The 22,977-nt window shown below is 37.9% G+C and overlaps 1 protein-coding gene across 1 annotated transcript in view; it reads right to left on the bottom strand.

The window, feature by feature from the left end:
- Efcab13 (EF-hand calcium binding domain 13) overlaps positions 1–22,977 on the bottom strand; it is a 68,006-nt gene that overhangs the window by 36,674 nt on the left and 8,355 nt on the right. The window contains exons 4-10 of the mRNA XM_051182924.1: positions 22,762–22,892; positions 21,544–21,626; positions 18,672–18,815; positions 13,671–13,814; positions 8,140–8,247; positions 3,792–4,259; positions 1,471–1,608 (exon numbers count right to left, since the gene is read on the bottom strand). Of these exons, the coding sequence (XP_051038881.1) occupies positions 1,471–1,608; positions 3,792–4,259; positions 8,140–8,247; positions 13,671–13,814; positions 18,672–18,815; positions 21,544–21,626; positions 22,762–22,892 (1,216 nt within the window). The remainder of the gene's footprint in view (positions 1–1,470; positions 1,609–3,791; positions 4,260–8,139; positions 8,248–13,670; positions 13,815–18,671; positions 18,816–21,543; positions 21,627–22,761; positions 22,893–22,977) is intronic.

Here is a 22,977-nt window from a genome sequence, read left to right as displayed (position 1 = left end):
CGAGGAGCAAGAGGAGGAGAGGAGTACTCCAGAGGCCACACACCCAGCTACACAGCAAGCCACAGAGTAAGAAATAAAGAAAGTTATATAGAATAGAGAAAGATATTGAAGAGAAAACTGAACCCAAAGAAAGGTCTAGAGACCTACAAGAGCCGCCAACTAACAACTTGAGCATCCATGGAAAGGCTACCATAAATGCCCTTTCTGGATAGTGAGATAAACAACTAACTTATCCATGGAGCCCTCATCTAATACCTGTTGGAAACTGAAGCAAACACCCATACCTAAACACTGAGTCAAACTAGAACCTAAATGCAGATGGAGAGGACAAGCAGAAACACATAGAGACAGCTGACCTGAACAAGGAGGAGCTAACAGGCTCCCAGACTGATAGCTGGGAATCGAGCATGGGACTGACTCAGACCCCCGAATATGGGTCTCAGCTAGAAGGACTGAGCAGCCTAAGGGACCTCAGACAGTGGAGCCAGGATGTATCCCTGGTGCACAAAAGGACCTTGCGAACACATCCACTATGGAGGGATACTGCCTTAACCTAAAGACAGGAGAGAAGTCCTAGTCCCTACTTCAAATGACCGGTCAGATCTCCATGACCCCACCTGGATGGCATTGCCCTACATGTGAATTGGGGGGGGAGGGGAGGGTGAACAGGGTGCATGTGAAGGGGCAGAGAGAGTAAAAGGGAGGAAGGGAGGAAGGGAGGGAGAGGGAACTGGGATCGACATGTAAAAAATAAATTAAATTTTAAAAAGTAATAAAGAAAGATAAAAGCCCAGAAGCAAAGTAGATGAAATAATTTAAATTTTAAAAAAATCTGGCTAGAAATAAGCAAGCTAAGGCAGGGCATTTATAAGAAATAATAAGTCTCCATTTATTTATTTTGGAGCTGGGTGGCAGGCCCCAAGAAAGTAAAGAGTAAAAACAACCAACGACAATTTTGTTTACTAATTGTTATTACATGCATGCATACACAAACACACACCTATTATTTTAATAGCCACTGAAAGCATATTAGTGCCATAAACCAGTTACCAAGGGCACAAAAATAAGTAGGATATAGTCCCTGTTTATTTAATAGTTATTATATGCAAATGACTAGATTGGTTTTATCTTTTTTCCACTTTTATGTTTTTTTTCTGAGTGTGTGTAGTGTGTAGGTGGTGTAGTGTTGTGTGTGTGTGTGTGTGTGTGTGTGTGTGTGTGTGTGTGATCACACACTGTCATGCCTACTCAGCTTTTGTGGGGCTGGAGGGATCTGAACTCTGGTCCTCAGAGTTGAGCAGCAAGAGCTTTATCCACCGAGTCATCCCCACAACTCCATATCTGTTCTTTCTTATTCTTTAGAATGGCCCATTCCATTCCATTCCTCAGGAAGAGAAATTCCCCTCTCCGCCATTTTAACTCCACAAAAGTACTAACTTTCTCAAAAGTTTAGACTTAGCAAGTTCTCACCAGTTTTAGTAGTCTTTGGCATAATCTTCTGGAAGTCTTTATCTGATAAAGCAATCCCTACTGAGGGTAAAGTTGACTGAAGTTCATCTGCAGAAATGTAACTTCCTTGGAGCTTGCTGATAGCATCATGGACATTTTCTAAATACACCAAATATCAGATAGTTGTAAGTATCTAAAACAATAGTGGTTACCGAAATCTTTTTGTTTTGTTTTTAATATATTTTGAGACAAAAATCTCACTATGCACCTTAGACTAGACTAGCACCCTCTACATAGCCAGTCTGGCCTTGAACTCATACACCTGTCTTGACCTCCTGAGTGATAGGGTTACAGGTATGTACCACCATGCACAGCTGGTACCTAAAATCTTGAGTAATATGAGAACAGGTTCCATCTACTCAATAACACCTGGCAGAAGGATTGCTTTTTCTGTTCTCTTATACTTCTGCTTTTAGATCAAGCACAAAACTGTTACAACTTTACAAACAACTGTTCAGAAGAGCAACCTGTCCCAGTGAGCCAGGGTGCTTGCCTCTGATTAAGATGCAGCTCAGGAGTCCAAGCCATAAAAATATCAATGTATTTTGTTAAAATTCCAGAACCCCAAGCACAGTTCTTAGAGTTTCCCCTTCTGTAAATTGACCCTGCTATGCTTTAAGTGCACACTTTCAATAAAAATCCAAAAGGCATATACACGTGGACAGTATCACTTCTGATATTCAGGTAAGAAATGTATAACCCGAATTTACTCATAAAAATATAAGGAAAAGTCAAAATGAGGAGTATTGTAAAAAAAAAATAACTGGTCACTACTTTTCCATTGTCAAGATCATGAAAGACCCAGAAGACACCCTGGAATGAGGAGGGTCACTTGACCACTAAATACAATGTGTAATCCTGGGTCAGTTTGTGATCAGAAGACATTCCTCAAACAACTAATATTATCTGAATAAGGTCAAATGTCAGTAAGGATTGTTGTGTCAATGTTAACTGCCTGATTTAGATCACTGTGCTATAGATATATAGGATATTAATACATGGGGAAACCAAGTAAAGAATATTTGGGAATGTTTTTTACTATATTTGCAACTGTTGTGAATGTAATGTCAGTTTTAAATAAAAGTTTAGTTTTTTTAATTTAATCATGAGGGGCAGTAATATAAAATAGAGTCCCTGTTATTGTGTTATTGCAGCTATTTTTAGGGAAGTGACTTATACCAAATGAATGACTTCACTCTTCCTTACATGTGGAACATGTAAGGCAGTGGTAGATGACATCACTGATTTAGTAATGTCAGGTAGGTAGACAGCATTGGCTTGTGAGGCCTCCTCTGCTGGCTCACTAAATGTTTAACACCCTGTTATTCTGTAAACCCAGGACTTCTTTACCTAACACACAGTAATAATAGCAGAGTAGTAGAGGAATCAGGATGAATACCCCTAGTCTTTCTTAGTGGGTCATATTCTTTTCTCAGCTAAGTTATTTAAGCTACATTTAGTTTGGGAATCATTACTTTTTCAGTAATCCCTTATTTTAACTACTGCATTAAATTACAGTGTGTTTTTAAAGTTTCTTTAAAGAGAGCAGACACGATGAAGTAACTTCAACAGACTGTAAGACATGCATAATTAAATTCCATACAAAGTACCTCTGTATGGAAAAAAAAAATCATTATCTTTGATGAGGGCCATACATACTAAGGTATACTTTTTACCTAAGAAGTATATTAATTATTCTGTTTTTAATATTTTCCATCAATAAGAAATAATACAAAACATAACAGAATATCTTCACATACTTGAATTGTGGGACTCTAACAAAAATTTCCCAGATTTCCTACATATCCAAATAAATTACCAAAAAGAATTAATCAAAGAAAAATCCACCCCTTATTCTCTTTCTCTCTGTATGTATGTGTGTACGTGTACATGTTGTAGAATTGGATAGGGACATGTGTGGATGTGAATGTGGAGGTCAAAGGTCAACCCTGGGGCTTGTTGTTCATGTGCCATCCGCCATGCTTTTTTGAGACAGGGTCTTTCTCTGGCATGGAGATCTTAGTTTAGACTAAGCTAGCTAGTCAGTAAGCTCCAAAGATCCACCTGTCTCTACCTTTTCCCAGGAATTATCACAAAAAGCAGAATTATATCCACTAGCCTACATATCAAAAATGGTGGTTACACAGGCTGACAACTGAAAGGTTAACTATTCGGGGATGGAGCAGGGGAAGTGTAAGGAATCAGTGATCGGCTCACACTGCCCATTTCCACAGACTGAAACACTCCAAACCTAAGTCCTGACTTAGGCATGTGACACTGACCTAAGACACTAACTGCAGCTTTTTCCTTCGATGAAACTGGTTTTAGTGTGCTGGGCTGCTTTCTCCCAGCTAGCTTCTCAAGTTTTAAGATGTTAGAAGTATCACTTTTATCCAGAAACTTATCGAGGCTTGTAGTATCGAGGCTTGTAGTGCTCCTCAAGGTGATAGGTGGTTTAGACTCAGAATCTTCAACCTTTGGATATGGTTCCTGAACTCCCACTTGATCAACGTCAACCCCACTTGACAGTTTTCTTCTTTGTAAGGAAGCTTTTGATGGTTTAAATTCAGGCTCTTCATGTTTCTCCATGATTTTACCATTACGGCGATACTGAAGGGAAGGTACACTAGGTTTTTTTGATGTAAGAGGTTGGGGCAATCTGGAAAGTAAACTGCCTTTCTTCTTATGTTCTAGATGATGTTCAGGTATATCTGATAATTTTTTACTTGAAGTGGGTTCTTCCACAATTGCTAAGTAAGAGAAATATATTATTTTACTTATTGATTTCACTTATTTGTAGGATTTGTACAATATTTCAAACAAATCAACTAAGTTTTCATAAAGGCCAATCCAGAACTTAGGAATTGCTTAAATATACAAAACAAAGTGTAACAAAGATGAAAGGGCTGGTAATTAAATGATCAGACTATTAACCAAAACAATCTTACAGATTATTATATTTAAATACATCCACTCAAACCTGCTTAAAGTTAAATATTCTACTGGGCTGCAACGTTCTCTACTTCCTAATTTAGAAAGACAACAGGCTAGTAAGGCAAGAGAGTTAGAAATACCCTCATTGTAAATGTGCAGAACTATAAGAAGCCGCAGAAGAGAAGCTCTTGTTAATAAAGTTAAAATCAAAATAATTATTCTCATGAATACTCCCAATTGTCTGTAGGCAGAAATAACCTGATACAAAAATCACAACTCTAGAACATATTAGAAAACGAAATGTCTAAAGTCACAACTTCATTTAAAAAATCAAATTGATGGTTCAGAAGGGTACTTTATGATGAAAACATACTTTAGAGTATTTCAAGGGTTCTAATACTTGGTCTTCAACACAACTCTATCTGTTGCAGGATATTTGTATGCTATGTGTCACTGTGATTGATTTAATAAAAAACCAAATGGCCAATAGCTAGACAGGAATTCTGGGAGAGAGAGGAACTCAGGGTAAGTATCTAGGCATGCTAGATGTCAGACAGACACTGAGGAAGTTGGACATACAGCCAGTATGGAGGAGAGATAAAGAGCCACATGGCAGAATGTAGATTAATAGAAACAGGTTAATTGAAGTTATAAGAGCTAGCGGGGGACAAGCCTAAGCCAAAGGCCAGGCTTTTGCAACTAATAAGAAGTCTCTATGTCATTATTGGGGAGCTGGCAGTCTCAAAGAAAGTCCGGCAAGAAAGATTTGCTATATCTATCAGATTGCCAAATGCCTACAAATCAGAGAAACCACACCAATTTGACAGAGCAACAATACCATCAATTACAGCATCAGACTAACTAACCTGAATTTGTGCACTTGTACGGGAGTATTGTAGTTTCTTGTGTCTCTTTGTTATTAATTGCTTCTTTTTTATACAGGAATGTAACTCACTTATTATCATAGATTTGGGTGTGTGTACATGCACATCTATGGGGAATCACACATGTGATCACATGCATGTGTGTGTCTGTGTGTGCACATGGAGGCCAGAGGACTATCTCAGGTGTGGTTCTTCTCTGGGTATCAACCACCTTGTTTTTTGGGACTGTGTCACCCATTGGCCTGGGGCTTGCCAAGTAGAATAGGCTAACTGCCAGTGAGCCCCAGGGATCTGCCTCCACCTCTTCAGAACAATGATTACAAGGGCATGCCATGGTACTCTGTTTCTTTCCTTTTTTTAAGTAAAAACATTAGCAAGAATACATAATTCATGATCACAAATGGCTACTATAGAAAATTATACTTCAACAAATTGGATAATCTAGAAAAGGATAAATCACAAAACAAATATTCAATTTCCCAATTAAGTCATAAAGAAATTGGATCTTTAAACAGACCAATACCAAGTGAAATGAGCAGGGATCAAAGCATCACCAAAGGAACTCCTAGGATATGATGGTATCATTAAGTACCAACAAACTTTTAAAGATTGATTCATTTATTATGTGAACAGTGTTCTACCTGCATGTGTGCCTGCAGGCCATAAGAGGGCACCAGATCTCACAGATGGTTGTGAGCCACCATGTGGTTGCTGGGAATTGAACTCCAGTCCTCTAGAGGAGCAACCATTGTTCTTCTTAGCCTCTGAGCTATTTCTCCAGCCCCCAATAAATTTTAAAGAACTAATACATCTCCTTTTCAAATACTTCCCAAAAAAAATGTAGAGGAAATATCTCCAAATTCATTTTATTTTTCATGTGTTTTTATTTTTAATTATATGCATAAGGAGGGTTGCACATGTGAGTGTGGGTGCCCATAAAGTTCAGAAAAGGGTGTTGGATCCTAGAATTACAGGCAGTTGTAAGTCACCCAACATAGGTGCTGGGAACCAAACTTGAATCCTCTATAAAAGCAGTATGTATTCTTAACTACTGAGCCATTCTTCTCCAGCCCCATTAAACTCTAGGTCAGGATCACTCTGACATTAAAACCAAAAGACCACACAGGAAGACCAAATTACAGGACAATATTTCAATAAATGCATATATAAAATTTCTCAACAAATACTAGCAACTTTATTCAACAGACTATATAGAGAATGATTCACCACAATCAAGTGTCATTTCCACCTCGAATGCAAACATGGTTCAGCACATAGAAACCAACCTATAAATAGAATATATGCTAACAGTATAAAGGAGGGCTGGCAAGATTGTTCAGTGGGTGAAGGTGCTTTCTACCAAATTGGACAATCTAAGTTTGATTCCCCAGAACTCACATGGTAGCAGGAGAGGACTTCTGAAAATTGTCATCTGACCTGCATGCACACATGTGTGCACACACTCGTGTGTACACTTGTACACACACCATACATCACACCATGGCCATTTTAAGCAATGCAAAAGACAAAAATAATGTGGTAAATTCAACAAATGCACCAAGGGGATTTGGTAAAATGGATTGTTTAATGATAAAACCTTTCACCAAGTAGGATGCAGAAGAGATGTACTTCAACACAATAAAAGCCACATGTAACAAGCTCCTACCTCGCTTCCTACTCAATATTTAAACATAGAAAACATCTCAAAAAGTCTAAAAATTTTTTAAAGTTAGAAAGTTCCCAATAAAAACAAATGACAAATGTTTGAGATAATGGATATGCTGATTATCCTGAATCAAAAAGCATGTTCATTACAAAAATTATCACACTTTCTACATAAATATATATATATATATATGTGTGTGTGTACAGAAATATATACATATATGCCAATTAAGTTTTAATGAAAAATCAACAAGTTATAACAATAAATATCAATTACCACTGCTGGGAAACCTAAGGTGAGGAAACACTAAGGCAAGGCTTCCTTTTTGTAATAAGCTAATCAAACTATAGAATCTTTAGTGATATATTATTTATGATTAATTAAAGCTTGCCTGAGGATTCAGAAAGCCAGTCAGCCACAAGCTGTAGAGATCAGGCAATGATGGTACACACCTTTAATCCCAAGACTCAGGATTAAGAGATAGACAGATCTCTGTTATTCCAAGACTACCATGACCTACACAACAGTGAAGAGTAACAGAGGTCATGCCTTTGACCCCTGCACCTGAAATCACATGCCTTTAAACCCAGCATTAGAGAGGTATGTAAGACAGGAGCAAGGTCTCAGAGCTGGAATTCAGTCTCAGGATTCTCCAGCCACATCAAGGAGAGCGTAGCAGCTGGGATTACAGTCTGAGGTTTGGTGAAGCCAGGATCCCCTTTCAGTCTGAGGTAAAGGTAAGAGTTAGTGACTGGCTGCTTTGCTTTTCTAATCTTCAGCTTGAAGCTTGAACCCCATTATCAGTCTCTGGATCATTTATTTTTTGTGCTACAAATTTGTATAATTATTGGAATAATCTTGACCAAATTATATCGGAACACATGAAAGGGAATTTAAAATGTGACATAAAGTGCAGTAAAGATCAAAAAGGATGTACTTAATGGAGAAAGACACCAAATAATTGGGGATGGTAAAGAATATGTAAGGAACTAATGCCAGGGAAATACACGTGTTGTGTAATCAATATCAAGAAGGACCACTGATAGAATGTCCTATTTGGTCTCCCTTATTAGGTCAGGGAAAGAGGCTCAACATCAATTAAAAGAGTTTAAAAAGCTGTGGGCTAGGAGTTAACTTAAAGATTACTTATAAACAAAATGTATAGCCACAAAGATCCCTTACAAACATCTTCATACTGTTGTAGCAGTTCATCCAAAGTAAATATAATGTCCCCAATATCCACCGTGTGGTTACCTGTAACAGAAAGAGTAATTTAAAGTACTTCTATTTACTTTTAAACATACATACAGCTGCCAATCTAAATATAATAGGAATATGATTCAGAAGAGTGTGCCATTATGAGTTTTGAGTACTATCTGGAATTGTTCATTAATAGCTCAGTACACAATGAAGTATGAAATTAAGACTATAATTTTTTCCTTTTAGTAAAAGAGTTTCTTTATCAAAGGAAACAGCCACATTTTAAGAGTCTATACTAGATAATCAGATTAACATTTTATAATTTTTTTGAGAATTTACTATACATACCACTTCAAGTATTTACTCCTTTGTCTGAATTTCTAAATTGTGGTAAATTCTTAGTAAATTATCTACTTCCTATCACTTAAAATGATTTTTAATAAACAAACTATACCGAAGGCTATAAAGAACAGCATGAAGTCCGAGATGCTAGAAGAGCATCTACAGTATCAGTCCCTCTATGTATGAATCATGTGTGTGGTCCAAATCTTTGTTTCCTAAGGTAAATATTTCCATTAATATTTAAGCAAAACAATTGAGACCCCCATATCACACACTATCAAATGTGTGTATCTATCCAAATGCTGAAGATTCCTGAGCAGTTTTTACTTCCACAGTCAACTTTTCTGCTCTGTAGATTGTTTTGGCTTATTTTTGAGGTAAGATTTCAAGCAACAGCCCAAACTGACCTGGAACTCACTGTATAGTCCATGCTGGCCTTAAGCCACAGCAACTCCCCTGGTTCTGTCTCCCAAGTGCTGGGATTACAGGCATGTGCCAGGACCACAGGCATGTGCCACCACACCCAGCTCTCATAGATTCTTGATCTCACATCAGTGTCTATAGATTATCTCTCCACCTCTAGGAGAGCTAACACATAACCTATAGGCCTTTCTCCTTTAATCAACTTTTACCAATTATTTGTAATTAATGAGAAAAGCACAAAAACAATTATGCTACAGCTTGAAGTTGTATGTATATTCTCTATTGATTGCTAGATCCCTACCCATCCACTTTTGCATCAGTCTTCTTACGGCACTGAGCCACAGCTCTGTACCAAATTCCTGCTTGTTCTCACTCAGTGAACTTTAATTTGCTTCTCATCTCAGTGTAGATACCTCCAAACTGACTTTAACTCTCATCACCAAAATACCCATTAAGATGATTTTCATGGGTTCAGGAGATATGGAACTAGCAGAGTGTTTGTCTGGCATGACTGAGGCCCTAGATTCAAATTCCAATACCCCCAACACAGAGAGATTATTTCAATAGCTAAAGACAAGGAGCTTCTTTGTGATGTGATGGTGTGTGTGTGTGTGTGTGTGTGTGTGTGTGTGTGTGTGTGTGTGTGTTGTAGAGGATGTGTACATGTATATTCAAGTGAGCATGCCTGTGCATACATGAGTGAAGATCAGAGAATAATTTCCATTATTTCACTCCACCTTATCTTGGGGGAGGACAAGATTTAAAACTCACCATTTTTTCTAGGTTGACTGGCCAGCAAGCTCCCAAGATGTGTTGGTCTCCATATCCATATTCCCCATCACTGGGATTACAAGTATGCATGCCTGGCATTTACATGGGTGTTGGGAATCTAAACTCAAGCCTCATATTCAACAAAGCAAGCCTGTTACCCATGGAGCCATCTCCCAAACCCTAAGGACATTCTTTAAAAGGGATTTTGTTTAACTTTAGCCAACTTATTAACATGACAAAGAACACCTCTCTGGTTGGAGGGGATGGAACGAAAAGGTTCTGATTATTAATTCAATACATATGTGTTCGAAGTTAGTATGCGCTAGAAGCACTCTTCTAAATACTTAGGATGAAATATTGCAAAACAGCAGGGGACTAGAGAGACTGCTCAGTGGGTAAAGGGCTCGCTGCACCCACATCAAAGTCAGGCTGAGCAATGCACAGCTGCAGGCCCAGAGTTGAAGGAGAGAAGACATTGGATCTCCAGCTTCACCAGCCAGCTAATTCAAATTGACAAATAACAAGCTGTAGGTTTAGTGAGAAGTCTTTTCTCTAAAAACAATAAAAGGAAAGCCATAGAGGAACACACCCAAATTCAACCTCTAGCTTAGACACACACACACACAAAAGAAAAAGAAAAAAAAAAAAACCTTGAACAAAATAAACTTAACATTTGTACACTTAGTGCTTAGGTTTGAACACAAATGTTTAAAAAAGCAATTTGAAACATAATTTGCACTGTAATTAGTACTGTGTGGTGTATAACATAAGAATGTGGTCTAGTCAGAGGTCAGCATACAGACAGTAGATTTTAGATCTGAAGTGTGAAACTAGGTGGAACTAGGAGACTAGGAGGAGAGAGGAAGTAGTAGGGAGGAGTCAAGATGTAGAGATTGAGAGAGCAGAATGCTGGTCCCTCTCTCTGATAAGATAAGACGACGTGGAAATACTTAGATTAATAGAAGTGGGTTAATATTTAAGACAGAGCTAGCCAATAAGAAACTAGTAACTGGCCAACAGCATTATATCAAACACAGAGTCTCTGTGCATTATTTGGGGCTGGCGCAGCAGTGGGACCAGGCCGGCAAGAAAATCCTTACTCATAACAAAGAATGTTCAAGGAAAAGCTGTAAAAGGCAATAACTGTTTGGCAGGAAGGGACATGGTATGTAGCTGAAATTCTAGAAGGACACAGAAAACATGAATGTGTTCTGAAATACAACTGAAGATGTGGGTAAAGACCAGATAATACAAGCCTTTTTCCTAGTGAAGGTTATAATTATTGAGATGAACACCATGACCTATGCAACCTGGGGAGGAAGCGTTTGTCTTACATTTCCACATCACTGTTCATCATCAAAAGAAGTCAGGACAGAAACTCAAACAGGGTGGGAACCTGGAAGCAGAAGCTGATGCAGAGGACATGGAGGGGTGCTGTTTACTGGCTTGCTCTTTATGGCTTGCTCAACCTGCTTTCTCATAGAACCCAGGATCACCAGGCCTTCAGTAGCACCACCCACGAAGGACTAGGCCCTCCCACATCAATCACTAATTAAGAAAATGCTTTACAGACTCGCCTACAGACTGACATTATGGAGGCTTTTTGTCAACTGATGTATCCTCTGATGACTCCAGCTTCTGTTAAGTTGATATAAAACTAGCTAGCACAGCCTTGTACATCAACCTTAAAGTGTTCTTTATCCCAAGAGCTATTGCTGCACCATCCACAAAAAAGAGCAATATGACCAGATCTGTGCTTTGAACAGATCACTCTGCATGTAGTATAAAAGGATCAGTACTGGTATGGGTAGACTTGGGAGGCTGAACTGTGGTAGCCCCAAAGAAAAGATATGTTCAAATGGATTAAAGTAGGGAAATAGATATTAGAGTTATCTTAGAGTTTAAAATATGAGAACTTCACAACAGAGCTATTGGGAATGCCTTGGGTTTCTGCCTCACCCCTTTATTCATAATGACAAATTCTGTGATACATGTATATAGTCGATTCTTATAACAATCCTTGGAAATTAGTTTCATTTGCTCAATCTACCTCTCCAAATCACATGGGAGACCTAGAGACCAGGTTCTGCAATAGTTGCATATATAACCTGTTATTTCTGGTAGGGCATACCCTAAAGACTACCAAATAATATGGCTTGAAACTTATCTTTAAAAATCTCCACTTTTACGAACTCTATTCACATCTACCATCCAAGAGCTCATTATAAATAATAAACTCCAGCTCTGGGAGGTTGAAGCAGAAGGATCTCCACAAATTCAAAACCAGTCTAGGCTACAAATGAGTTCTAGGCAGGTCCAAGATGCAGAGTGAGACCCTGCTTCAAAACCAAAAAGACATGGGACTTGAGAGATTACAGTTAAGAGCACATGTTGCTCTTGCAAAAGACCAGAGTTCAGTTTCCAATACCCCACAGCTGCTCATACTGTCTGTAGCTCTAGTTCCAAGGGATAGGATCCCTCTTCTGGCATCTGTGAAAACCAGGCATGCATGTGGTATATACACATATATGCAGGCAAAACAACTAATTCACATAAATTTTTTTAAAAAGCTTTAAATCAACCAAATAAATAACAAACCTATAGAACTATACATAGCTTAGGTCTATCTTCAAACCACTACAAAGTCACCTCTAGAAAAAGCCAGTGGAGCCCACTTAAAAGGACATAATATCTGGTTTTTTTTTTTCTGTCATGTTTATACAAAATGTTGCATCAACCTACATTGTCTCTTCATTCTTCACCATCACTTCATCCAATTAACCCTACTGACCCTTTAGTATTTAGTTCAGACATCACCTTCTCTTCTCTGATAATCTCTCTCTCTGGCACTTTCAATGGCAGCCAACAAACACCCCACTACATGCATTTACCACTGAGCATTATAATTTACATGGTTCTCTCAACACTAGAACTGTATTTTATCCATCTTTATTCCACCTATTATTACTCCATGAATAGTAGATATTAAATGAGTAACTGGCGTGTTGAATGAATAAATCATTTAATTAGTCACTAACCAATCTATTATTATTGTAGGCTATCCTTTGGTCAAATGTTAGCATAATATAGAACCTCTCATACATCCTTATATTTTAAATCAAGCTATGATGCATAGAGAATAACCAAACAGGATAGGAAATTTTAATCAAAACTACATAAGAAAGTTGAGAATCCAAGAATTCTGTGTCTCCTCTTTTCTGAAGTCTTCCTACTGTAAGAAATGACCCATCTATAAAGAGAAGAAATGACCACTGAAAATGAGGCTGAATATTTTCACATTTTAACTTCTAATTTATTTTTAGTGTGTATGTGCATATGGACATATATGTATGTGCCATATGTGTGTGGTCAAGCCAAGTATTCATGATAACAATGCAAGCGTTTCACCAACTGAACTATCTCACCACCTCAATGCTGAGATGTTTGTTTTTAAGACAGTCTCACTGTGTGACTAACCATGGTTAGCCTGGAACTCAAGGAACCAGAATGGCCTGAAATTCACAGATGTCTACCTACCTCTGCCTCCCAAGTGCTGAAATTAAAAGTGGTATGACACTATGCCTGGCAATGCTGAAATTTTTAAAATTCATTTTAAGACAGGGTTTCTCTGTGTAGCTTTGGAGCCTGTCCTGGAACTCGGTAGATCAGGCTGGCCACAAACTCACAGAGATCTGCCTGCCTCTGCCTCCCAAGTGCTGGAACTAAAGGTATGTGCCACCACTGCCTGACAAGTTCATTTTATTCTTAACTTTCAGAGAATATACCAAAATAGAACAATTTTAGGATTTTCTCAATTTTTTTCTACACTAATATTTACTACCAATATCAGTAAGCAATACCAGCAGCAAAAGGTAAAATCAAGAGATAAAAGAAGACATGGAGGCAAAATAGAAGTAATGAGTAAAATTCAAATAACTCACTGTCCATGAAAGAGTGGTTTATCACATCCTTGAGTGCCTCAGGGTTTGCTGGAATATCCATGCCATCCAAAAAAGCAGCCACTTCATCAACGGCTATACGACCACTTTTTATTTTAGAAAAAGTCTTCAAGACATCTTGAAATTCTGGAGGAAAAGAAATGAACAAAAATGATTAAATTGTGAGGACCAGCAGCTTTTCCAAGAAAACATCATGGTTGTGTACCAATAACCCAACACAGAAGAAGTGATCCCAGGCACAGAGGCTTCACTGACATTTCACACATACACAATATGTCAACCATAATCACCTGCATTACCCTTCTCTTGTTCCCCTCACCATCTGATCACTCTTAACCAACTCCTTACCCCTTCTACCTTCAGGTCTTGTAGTGCTACTGTTGAACCAATGAATTTTAATTATAGTTATGAGCATAGGCTACACCACTGAAGAAAAAGGGGGTAGATCTTGATTCCCATCAATAGGCATCATTGTTTTTGGTTTGTGGGATTTTTGTTTTTGTTTTTTAGACCCTATAAGATCTAGGTCCTCTGATTCTCCCTTGTCACTAACTGATAACTCATTTGCCTTGGCAAAACTTTTGTATTATGTATACATGCATTTGTGGACATATACGTTAGTAGTGGTATATTAAAAGTATTCTAACTGGGTATGGTGGCACATGCTTATAATCCCAGTTCTTAGGAGGTGGAGACAGGACAATCAAGAATTCACAGCCAGCCTCGGCTACATAGCAATTTCCAAGTCAGTCTGGTTGACTTGAGAACCTGTCTCACAATAAAACAAAAGTATTCTAAAGTCAATATCAAACTCATAAGCTAGGAGGGCCTGAAGTTCTCTTAGAATTCAATATGCAGACATCATATATCCAAATTTTTAAAAGTAAAATATTATGTGTGTTATTTTAAAAGGAACAAAAGAAACTTGATTACCCTCAAAACATTTTAACGCTAAATACAGGAAACCAAGATTTTAAAACCCCCCAAAATAGAAATTTAAATGTAAGTGATGATTTAACAACTGTGAAATACTTAGGAGTCTACACATATAATGTCATCAGAAAAATAGGCACTAAGTCAGAAGACAAGGGGACAAAGAAGTTCAGTGCCATAGGAATTTGAAGGAAAATCTAAACAGGAAGTAAAGAATCAAAAGGGAAAACAGCCAAGTATCTTACCTACTGCATATGTAACCACTGCACATGTGACAGGTGTTAATGACATTACAGGGGTGAGTGAAAAACAGAGTTTTGCTTGCTTTTCTAGGAATAATACTACACACTCATGTAGTCTTGAGTCTAAAGAAACAGTCTGGTTGACTCTAAAAATACATGATCCCAAGGACTGAGCTAAGAAATAGATCATGCCTAACGAGTAAGTAAGAAACACTAACAGTCTCAAATTTTTGGAAGTACTGTTTCTATAACTAACATGAATAGTTCTTCCCATCACTTTGTCATTTATTTGTAACATGAAATAAGAAATTAGGAAGTCAATAAGTATCTGAAGTTTTAGGGAGAAATTACATGCAGATTTTTGATAGACTAGGGAAAGTACTATTAATGGAGAAGAAAATAAGACTTCAACAGAAAACAAGCACATACAAGTACAAAAATGAAGTCACATGAATATAAATTTATGATTAACTAGGGAAGAATGTTCTTTCTGAAAAATATTCTATAGAGATAGCCCAGCAGATAAAAGTGCTTGCCAAAGGGCCTGACGACCTGAGCCCGATCCCCGGAACTCATGGTGGAAGGAGAGAATTGAATCCCAAATGTTTGAAGGTTTTTCTGCTGACCTACACACACACACACACACCATGGGATGCAAGCATCCTCACTCACACACTAAGCACATATACACACACAAATTAAATTTTTATAAATGAATTAGTCTACGGGCTGGGGAGATAGCTCAGTTGATCAGAAGCTTGTGGAAAAGTGTGAGGACCTGAGCTCTGAACCACAGGACCCCCATCAGACCAGGCATGATGTCACATGTCTAATCCCTATAGTGATATGGGGGAAAAGACAGGAGGCTCATTGGATGCTCACAAACCAACTAGGCTGGTGTACACAGCAGGAATAAAGAGACTCTGCCTCAAATAAGGTAAAAACCTAGGATCAACATTCAAGATCTCCTCTGACCTACACACACACACACACACACACACACACACACACACACACACACACACACACAGTGACATATGCATACTCATATATACACATGAGCATATACACATGCATACATAAAAAATAAAATAATTCATCTACTGGTTACTTAGCAGTTACATACAGAGAAAACAGGAGTTTGGCAATAGAAAATTATGATGCTACAGCAGTGAGCCAGGGTGTGTGTGTGTGTGTGATACAGGGATTGAATTAGGTTGAGTAGCAAGTATTTTTTACATAGTGAGCCATTTTACTGGCCCTAATCCAAGTCTTTTATGACCCAAAAAAAAGATGGTTCAGCAGTTAAGAGTTTTTGTCGCTCTTTCTCAGGACTAGAGTTTGGTTCCCAGGACCCTTACCAGTTAGCGTATAACAACCATGTCCATCATATCTGATGCCCTCTTCTGATTCTGCGGATACCTTCACACATGTGGAATACACACACACACACACACAAACCATTATACTATTATACTCTTGTCTAATTTGCCTACGTTAGACTATGGAGTAAAAGAAAGGCGATCCTAAAAAAACACAAGTTTAACTACCTAGGCCCACATTAAAAAAAGTTTCTGTCAAAACCTTTCTCTTCTATACTTTTGATATTATTTGTACCTGGATCCTGAGAGGCCAAATGAGAAGCATCATTCCGGGCCTTAAGGAAATCTGTGAAATCCAGCATTCCATTAACTATAAAAATGGTTCAGAAACAAGGAGAAAATAAGTTCATCAGTAAACTCATTAAGCTGAAAATGTAAACTGAAAATTTAAGTGTAATTAACTGATATCAGAATAACATACCCTTTATACAAGAGCAATAACACTTTCACATTGTGTGGAGGAGAGAGAGAACTTATCAGGAAAGAATTTGAATGCCATATTAAATAATAAATAGTGTTTCAGTAATAATAAGAATGCCTCAGACTAGGATTGTCAGTACACTTTCCTGCTCTTCACTCATGAGTTCATCAAATTTATATTTGCAATTATGCACTTCTAGGGATTGGGGGGTAGGGAGAGCATCTGCCTGTGAGTATAAGCTCCTGCAGAGGCCAGAAGAGAGCGTCAGACCCAGAGCAGAAATTACTGATGACTATGAGTTACCCAACATGGAAACTGGGAACCAAACTCTCACCCTCCACAAGAACAGCTAACATTCTTAATTCTCCAGCCCCCAAAATCAATCAATCAATCAATCAATCTCTCTCTCTCTCTCTCTCTCTCTCTCACACACACACACACACACACACACACACACACACACACACACACTCTCACACACACACACAGCACTCTAGCTTCCGCACTACATATTCAGAAACAAAAGTAAAAACGAAGGGTCCACAAGCATAAGTGCATTTTTCTTCAACAGTTTTTCCTCCTTTGGACTTTCGAGACAGGATTGCACGTAGCCCAGACTGGCCTAGATCTTATTATGTAGCCCAGGATAACCTTAAACTCCTGATTCTCCTATTTTGACCTTGCAATCACTAGGATTAAAGGTGTTTCCTGCCTCACACTGGCTTTTCTGGCTTTCATTCAATGTAAGCCTGACTAAAGTAAATGACAAACATTTACAATCCCAGAAATATGGTGTGCTTTTCTTAGTTCCTAAAAATTTCGAACTATATAATCAGGCATAAGATGTAGGCATACTGATGTATACACTACCTGACTATAAAACTTTAGTAACCTTTTCCATCCAATACTTTTTCAAATAACTCAAAACCTTCAAAACATAATTTAACATAAACTATATTCCCACAGTTGATTTTGAAAATTATTAATAAAATCAAATTGCCAGTTGATGGTGGCACACACTTTTAATCCCAAAACTCAGGAGGCAGAGGCAGGTAGATCTCTGTGAGTTTGAGGCCAGCCTTGTCTACAGAGTATGTTCCAAAACAGCTAGGGCTATACAGAGAAATCCTATGTTGGGGGAAAAAAAACAGTTACACACATCAAGAAATGGGCAGACTTGGAAATAACCCCAGATTTCACCAGTGAGATAGTGAGTTTGTAGCCAGCATCTTTCTAGAATAAGTGTGACGAGAGGCTATGTCACTGGAGTAACTAGTGGACCAAGACCTTTCAGGACTATCCTGGCTTCTACTTTCATTATGTCAAAGTGCTTACTCCAGAAAGATTCAGGTAATAGAAGGCAAAATATGATGTGTTCACATAGGATAATAGCATGCAATTGATTATGCAAACAATAGGTAGTAAACAAAAATACAAAAGGAATCTTGTTTATATATTACTATAAAACCCAAAAATATTATATAACACACACACACACACACATATATAACAAACTTTGTAAAAGTTTTTAAATAAATAAAACTTTTAAATATTTTTAAAAAAATATTTCTATAACAGTGAAAATATATAAAAAGGGAATAATAAAGAGCATATAACTCAGGACAATATTTTCCTCAAAGTGGCCAAAACCAGGAAATGGGCTGTTTCATGAACTTTATGGATAGATACAAATTACTGCCAAAGTCTTAGGTTTCATCTGGAAAAATTGGGTCATATATTTATTTCATCATTAATATAGAATTACTATTAAAATCTAAACATGTCACTCATGATCCAATGATGAGACTGTCTCATAATCCAATATAGTAATTAATCCAATTACATTCACCTGAAGCATAGCTTTTTATTCTTTGTAAATAATTTTTAAAACATAATAAAAATTATATCATGTAAATATCTGACGTTTAGCTTTCCCATCATCTGTAATTAATCATCTAAACATAGCTTACATTCATGTGTGCAAGGTGCTTAAGAGAAAACTCACCATCAATGTCAACAGTCTTCAGCACCTGTCGCATTTCTGAGTCATTCATAGAAATCTTCAGCATGTGAAGGATCATTGGCAAATCATTCACATAAATCTTACCCTGTCGAACTTTGCTAAAAATTACACAGGCTTTGGGAAGTGCTGCATGGGTATAACACAACAGTTAATTAAAATGAATACCCATCCTGATTATCCCACACTCACAAAAGCAAACAGCAATAATCACTAAAACAAGAAAGAAAAGGACATTTTTGTTTACCCGGATTGTCCCTTTAAACTCTTTTAACTAGTGACTTAGGTGTGTCCAGAACATTGTAGCTGTCCCTCTCTGCTCCTTAGCACTCAGGATATAACACAACCAAAATGTTTTATGTCTTTTATTGCTTCTAGAAGGCAAGAATTTTTTCCTGTTTCCTCTTTCCAGTGCTTCTTTATAGATTCTCCCCCTCAAAAGAATGTCTGTTGAGTTGAATTCTGTTTAGTTTAATGAAACCAGTATTTAAGAAAACTATCCAATAACCAGGAAAGATGATCAAAGCTCTGGGTCTGCCTGAGTTGCATAATAAGCCCCAGATTAACCTGGGTTATAAGTGAGACCCTGAGAAAAATGGGGTGGGGAGGAGAAGGATGGGCCAGGAGAGAAGGAAGAAGGGTAGAAGAAAGAAAAGGGGATGGGGAGAGGAAAAAAGGAAAATACACTGAAAATAGCAACATTAGGATGTTAATATAAGGTTTATGGAGGAATAGAGGTAGATGGCAGATTTCAGTAAAATGGGAAGTAAAAATCATGGGATGCTAATGAAAACTAAAACTATCTTAAGAAGTTTCTCTGGGCTGGAGAGGTGGCTCAGTGGTTAAGAGCACTGGCTGCTCATCCAGATGACTAGGGTTCAATTCCCAGCACCCACGTGGCAGCTCACGACTGTCTGTAATTCCAGATCCCAGAACATCTGATACCCCTTCTGACCTCAATGAGCTCTGCACACACATGGTGCACAGACATACATGCATGCAAAACACCTATATACATTAAAAAAGAAGAATGGGGAGAGGGAGGAGCACAAAGAATGAGGAATAGGAGAAGAAACTTCAAATATAGAGCATAGCTATACTTAATGACGGCCTTTAATCTCAGCACTCAAGAGACAGAGGCTCGCGGATCTCTATGAATTCCAGGCCAACCTGGGCTAAATAGGGAATTCATTCCAGGCCAACTACAGTTACATTGTGTGACCCTGTCTCAAAACAAAACATATACATATATAATCATATACATGTAAATGAGTTCATGTACATATATACATATGATCCTGTTGAAGCAGAAACATAAATAAATATAAATGAAATGTAAAGGGATTCATCTGTTGAAAAGGAACCATTTTCAAACAGAGAAAAGAGAAGAATGGTGTTTATAACTAAGTATATGGGTAGGAAAAACAAGATATTTAGGAAGATTCTTCACAATAGTTTTTACTACCTGTCAATAAAGAAATAAATCTATATAATCTAACAGTCCTACCTCCTGGTTTTTTTTTAATGAAATTAGATAAACTTGGAATGATGGTGCATGCCTACAATCCCAGCACTTTGGAAAGTGGCGGCAGGAAAATCAGAAGTTCAAAGCCATCCTTGGCCTCATTGTGAGTTTGAGGCCAGCCTGAACTACATGAAGCCTATATGTATGTGTTCATGTGTGTGTTCATATGTGTGTGTGTATTTATGTATGCATGTATGTATGTTTGTATGTATATGTGGGTGTATGCATCTGTATATATGTGCATATATATGTGTATATATATGTATATATATACATATATGTGATCTCAATAAGATAGCACTTCCACATCTATGACCAGCAGTATTCAGCCACCAGATGAATAATTTTTAAGAATGTCACATACACATGGAATATCATTCACTTAGCCTTCTAAAAGATAGAAGTATTGTAATATGCAATGATTGGAATAAGCTAGAAGATGCTTATTTAGTGAAATAAGGCAGTCACAAGTCAAATCACTCTATTTGTACTAGTTTTCTAAAATAACTGAATATAAGAAGAAGACTATAATTATGGCTGTGGAGGACCACTGGATAAAAATTTCAAACACATATAATAAATTCTAGAGGTCTGTACAATATCCTACACATAAATAACAATACCGCATTGTATACTTAAAAAAAATACATTAAAGAGGCCATTCTTATGTTAAATGTTCTTGAAATTTAGAAAGAAATGGGAAGTAAAATGTTTACTTTCATAGACTTAGATAAGCAAATTGTATGTGTGTGCACACATGCAAATGTGTAGAGGTCAGAGGTCAACCTCAGTGTCATTCTTCATGAGTCATCCCTTGTCTCCTGAGACAAGGTCTCTCACTGGGACCTGTGGCTTGTCAACTAGGCTAGGCTGGTTGGGCAGTGAGCTCCAGGGATCTGCCTGTCTCTGCCATCCGAGGGCTGGGATTACCACCTGCACTGCCAAGTCCAGGCTTTTTAGTGTAAATGCTGGGATTGGCTCATGTCCTCATGCTAGCATGGCGATCACTTTACCAGCTGAACTCTCAGAGATAACTAACTGTAGCCCTAAGACAGAAGCAAATTTTAATTAATTTTTCATATCTTTGCACAGCTAACGACTAGGTAATTGGACTGAGAATATGAGAAAAATAGTGAAAGTGTGGAATAAACTCAAAGGAAACACAAAACAATCTCGTCAAAAGTTAAAAGGAATGCCAAGGGTGCCGAAGAATGGCAAGTCTGGGTCCAGCATAACCTGCATAGACTCTATCAGAAAGGGAGGGAGAGAGGGAGAAAGGGGAAGTAGGGAGGGAAAGAGGGAGAGAGCAATATAAATTCTAGAATTTATTACCATTTAATTCTTGATATTTTAAGTATCCTTCAGGTATCTGTTCATACAATGTCAGGTCCAGGTTAGAAGGTGTCTCCTTCCTCCTGTCAGAGAAAGGGCCACATTAGAAAGCATAAAAGGACATTCATAAAAACCCCACAGAAAAATATCAGCTAACTATAAATATCCTAAAATTGTAAGACTTTTTCTTTTTGGCCTGGTTTTATTTTGGTGTTTTGTTGAAACATAGTCTCACCCACGTTGTCCAGGCTTCATCAGATTCACCACATAGCCAGGCTACCCTTGAACTCTTGGTGATCCTCCTGCCTCAACTTCTCAAATGCTGGGACTATGGCCCTGTGCAATGAATCTCAACCAAGAGAACCCAGGTGTTTAGAGTTGTTATTGTCACCCAATATCCCCTTGTTCCTTTCTGACTGTCTCTACAGGGAGCAGAATCTAACCTTGTCAACACCCTTACTTACTAGTCACTGGCTCTGGTTCAGTTTTTCCTGCTGTTAACACAAATACAGTAACTCTTCAAAGAAAGGCATTATATGACAAATAAGAGCATCTTAAGAGCAACAGAAAAAAAGAAATCCTAGATTCCATCATCACCTATTTTAAAAAATGTCTGGGGAAAAAGGATTCATCTGATATTACCGTAAAATGTAAAAGCATAATTATTAGAGATGGAAGGGATCTTTGAGTCCATACACTACAAGATTCTTGTACAGAAATGGAAAGTGAGGGGCTAAACAGATGGCTTGGTAGTTAAGAGCACTTGCTAGTCTTCCAGAAGACCTGCCTGGTTTCCAGCACCCCATCTGATGGCTCACAGCCACCCGTAACTCACACATATCTGCACAAACACACACATGGAACCAGTGCACGCTTTTAATCCCAGCACTCAGGAGGCAGAGGCAGGAGGATCTCTGAGTTTGAGGCCAGCCTGGCCTACAAAGGCCAGCCAGAGTTACATCATGAGAGTCTCTCTTTTAAAAAGTGGAAAGTAAGGCAATGTGAATTTTACAAGCACTCAAATAGGGTATGAGGCCAATTAGGACACAATCTAAGTCCTCCAATCCCACATAAAGTGTTTCTGCCTCTACATGAGCCCTCTGAAGGTAATTTAAATAAATTATTGGCATTCTGTACACAGATGAGATACATAATTCTAGAGAAAAACTCCAAATCCAAGCCCCTCGTTTAAAAATCAGAATACAATGATTTGAATACCGAATAGTTGAGGAAGGTGTACGAGGAGTTAGTGAAGTCTTGTGACTACCAAACTGGTATGGCAACTTGTATGAAGTACTTTCTTTCCCAGTCATCTTCTCCTTTGACATCTTCGAAGAGTGAGAGGCAATCTGAAGGCAAAAGCAAGTACGTTGGTGCATGAGATCATCCTGATCATCCAGCATCCTTGAATAATAAGCTTCTTGAAAAATAATC

Source organism: Phodopus roborovskii, unplaced genomic scaffold (assembly GCF_943737965.1).
Source record: "Phodopus roborovskii unplaced genomic scaffold, PHOROB, whole genome shotgun sequence".
Taxonomy (NCBI): domain Eukaryota; kingdom Metazoa; phylum Chordata; class Mammalia; order Rodentia; family Cricetidae; genus Phodopus; species Phodopus roborovskii.
This window is presented reverse-complemented; position numbering and strand designations above follow the sequence as displayed.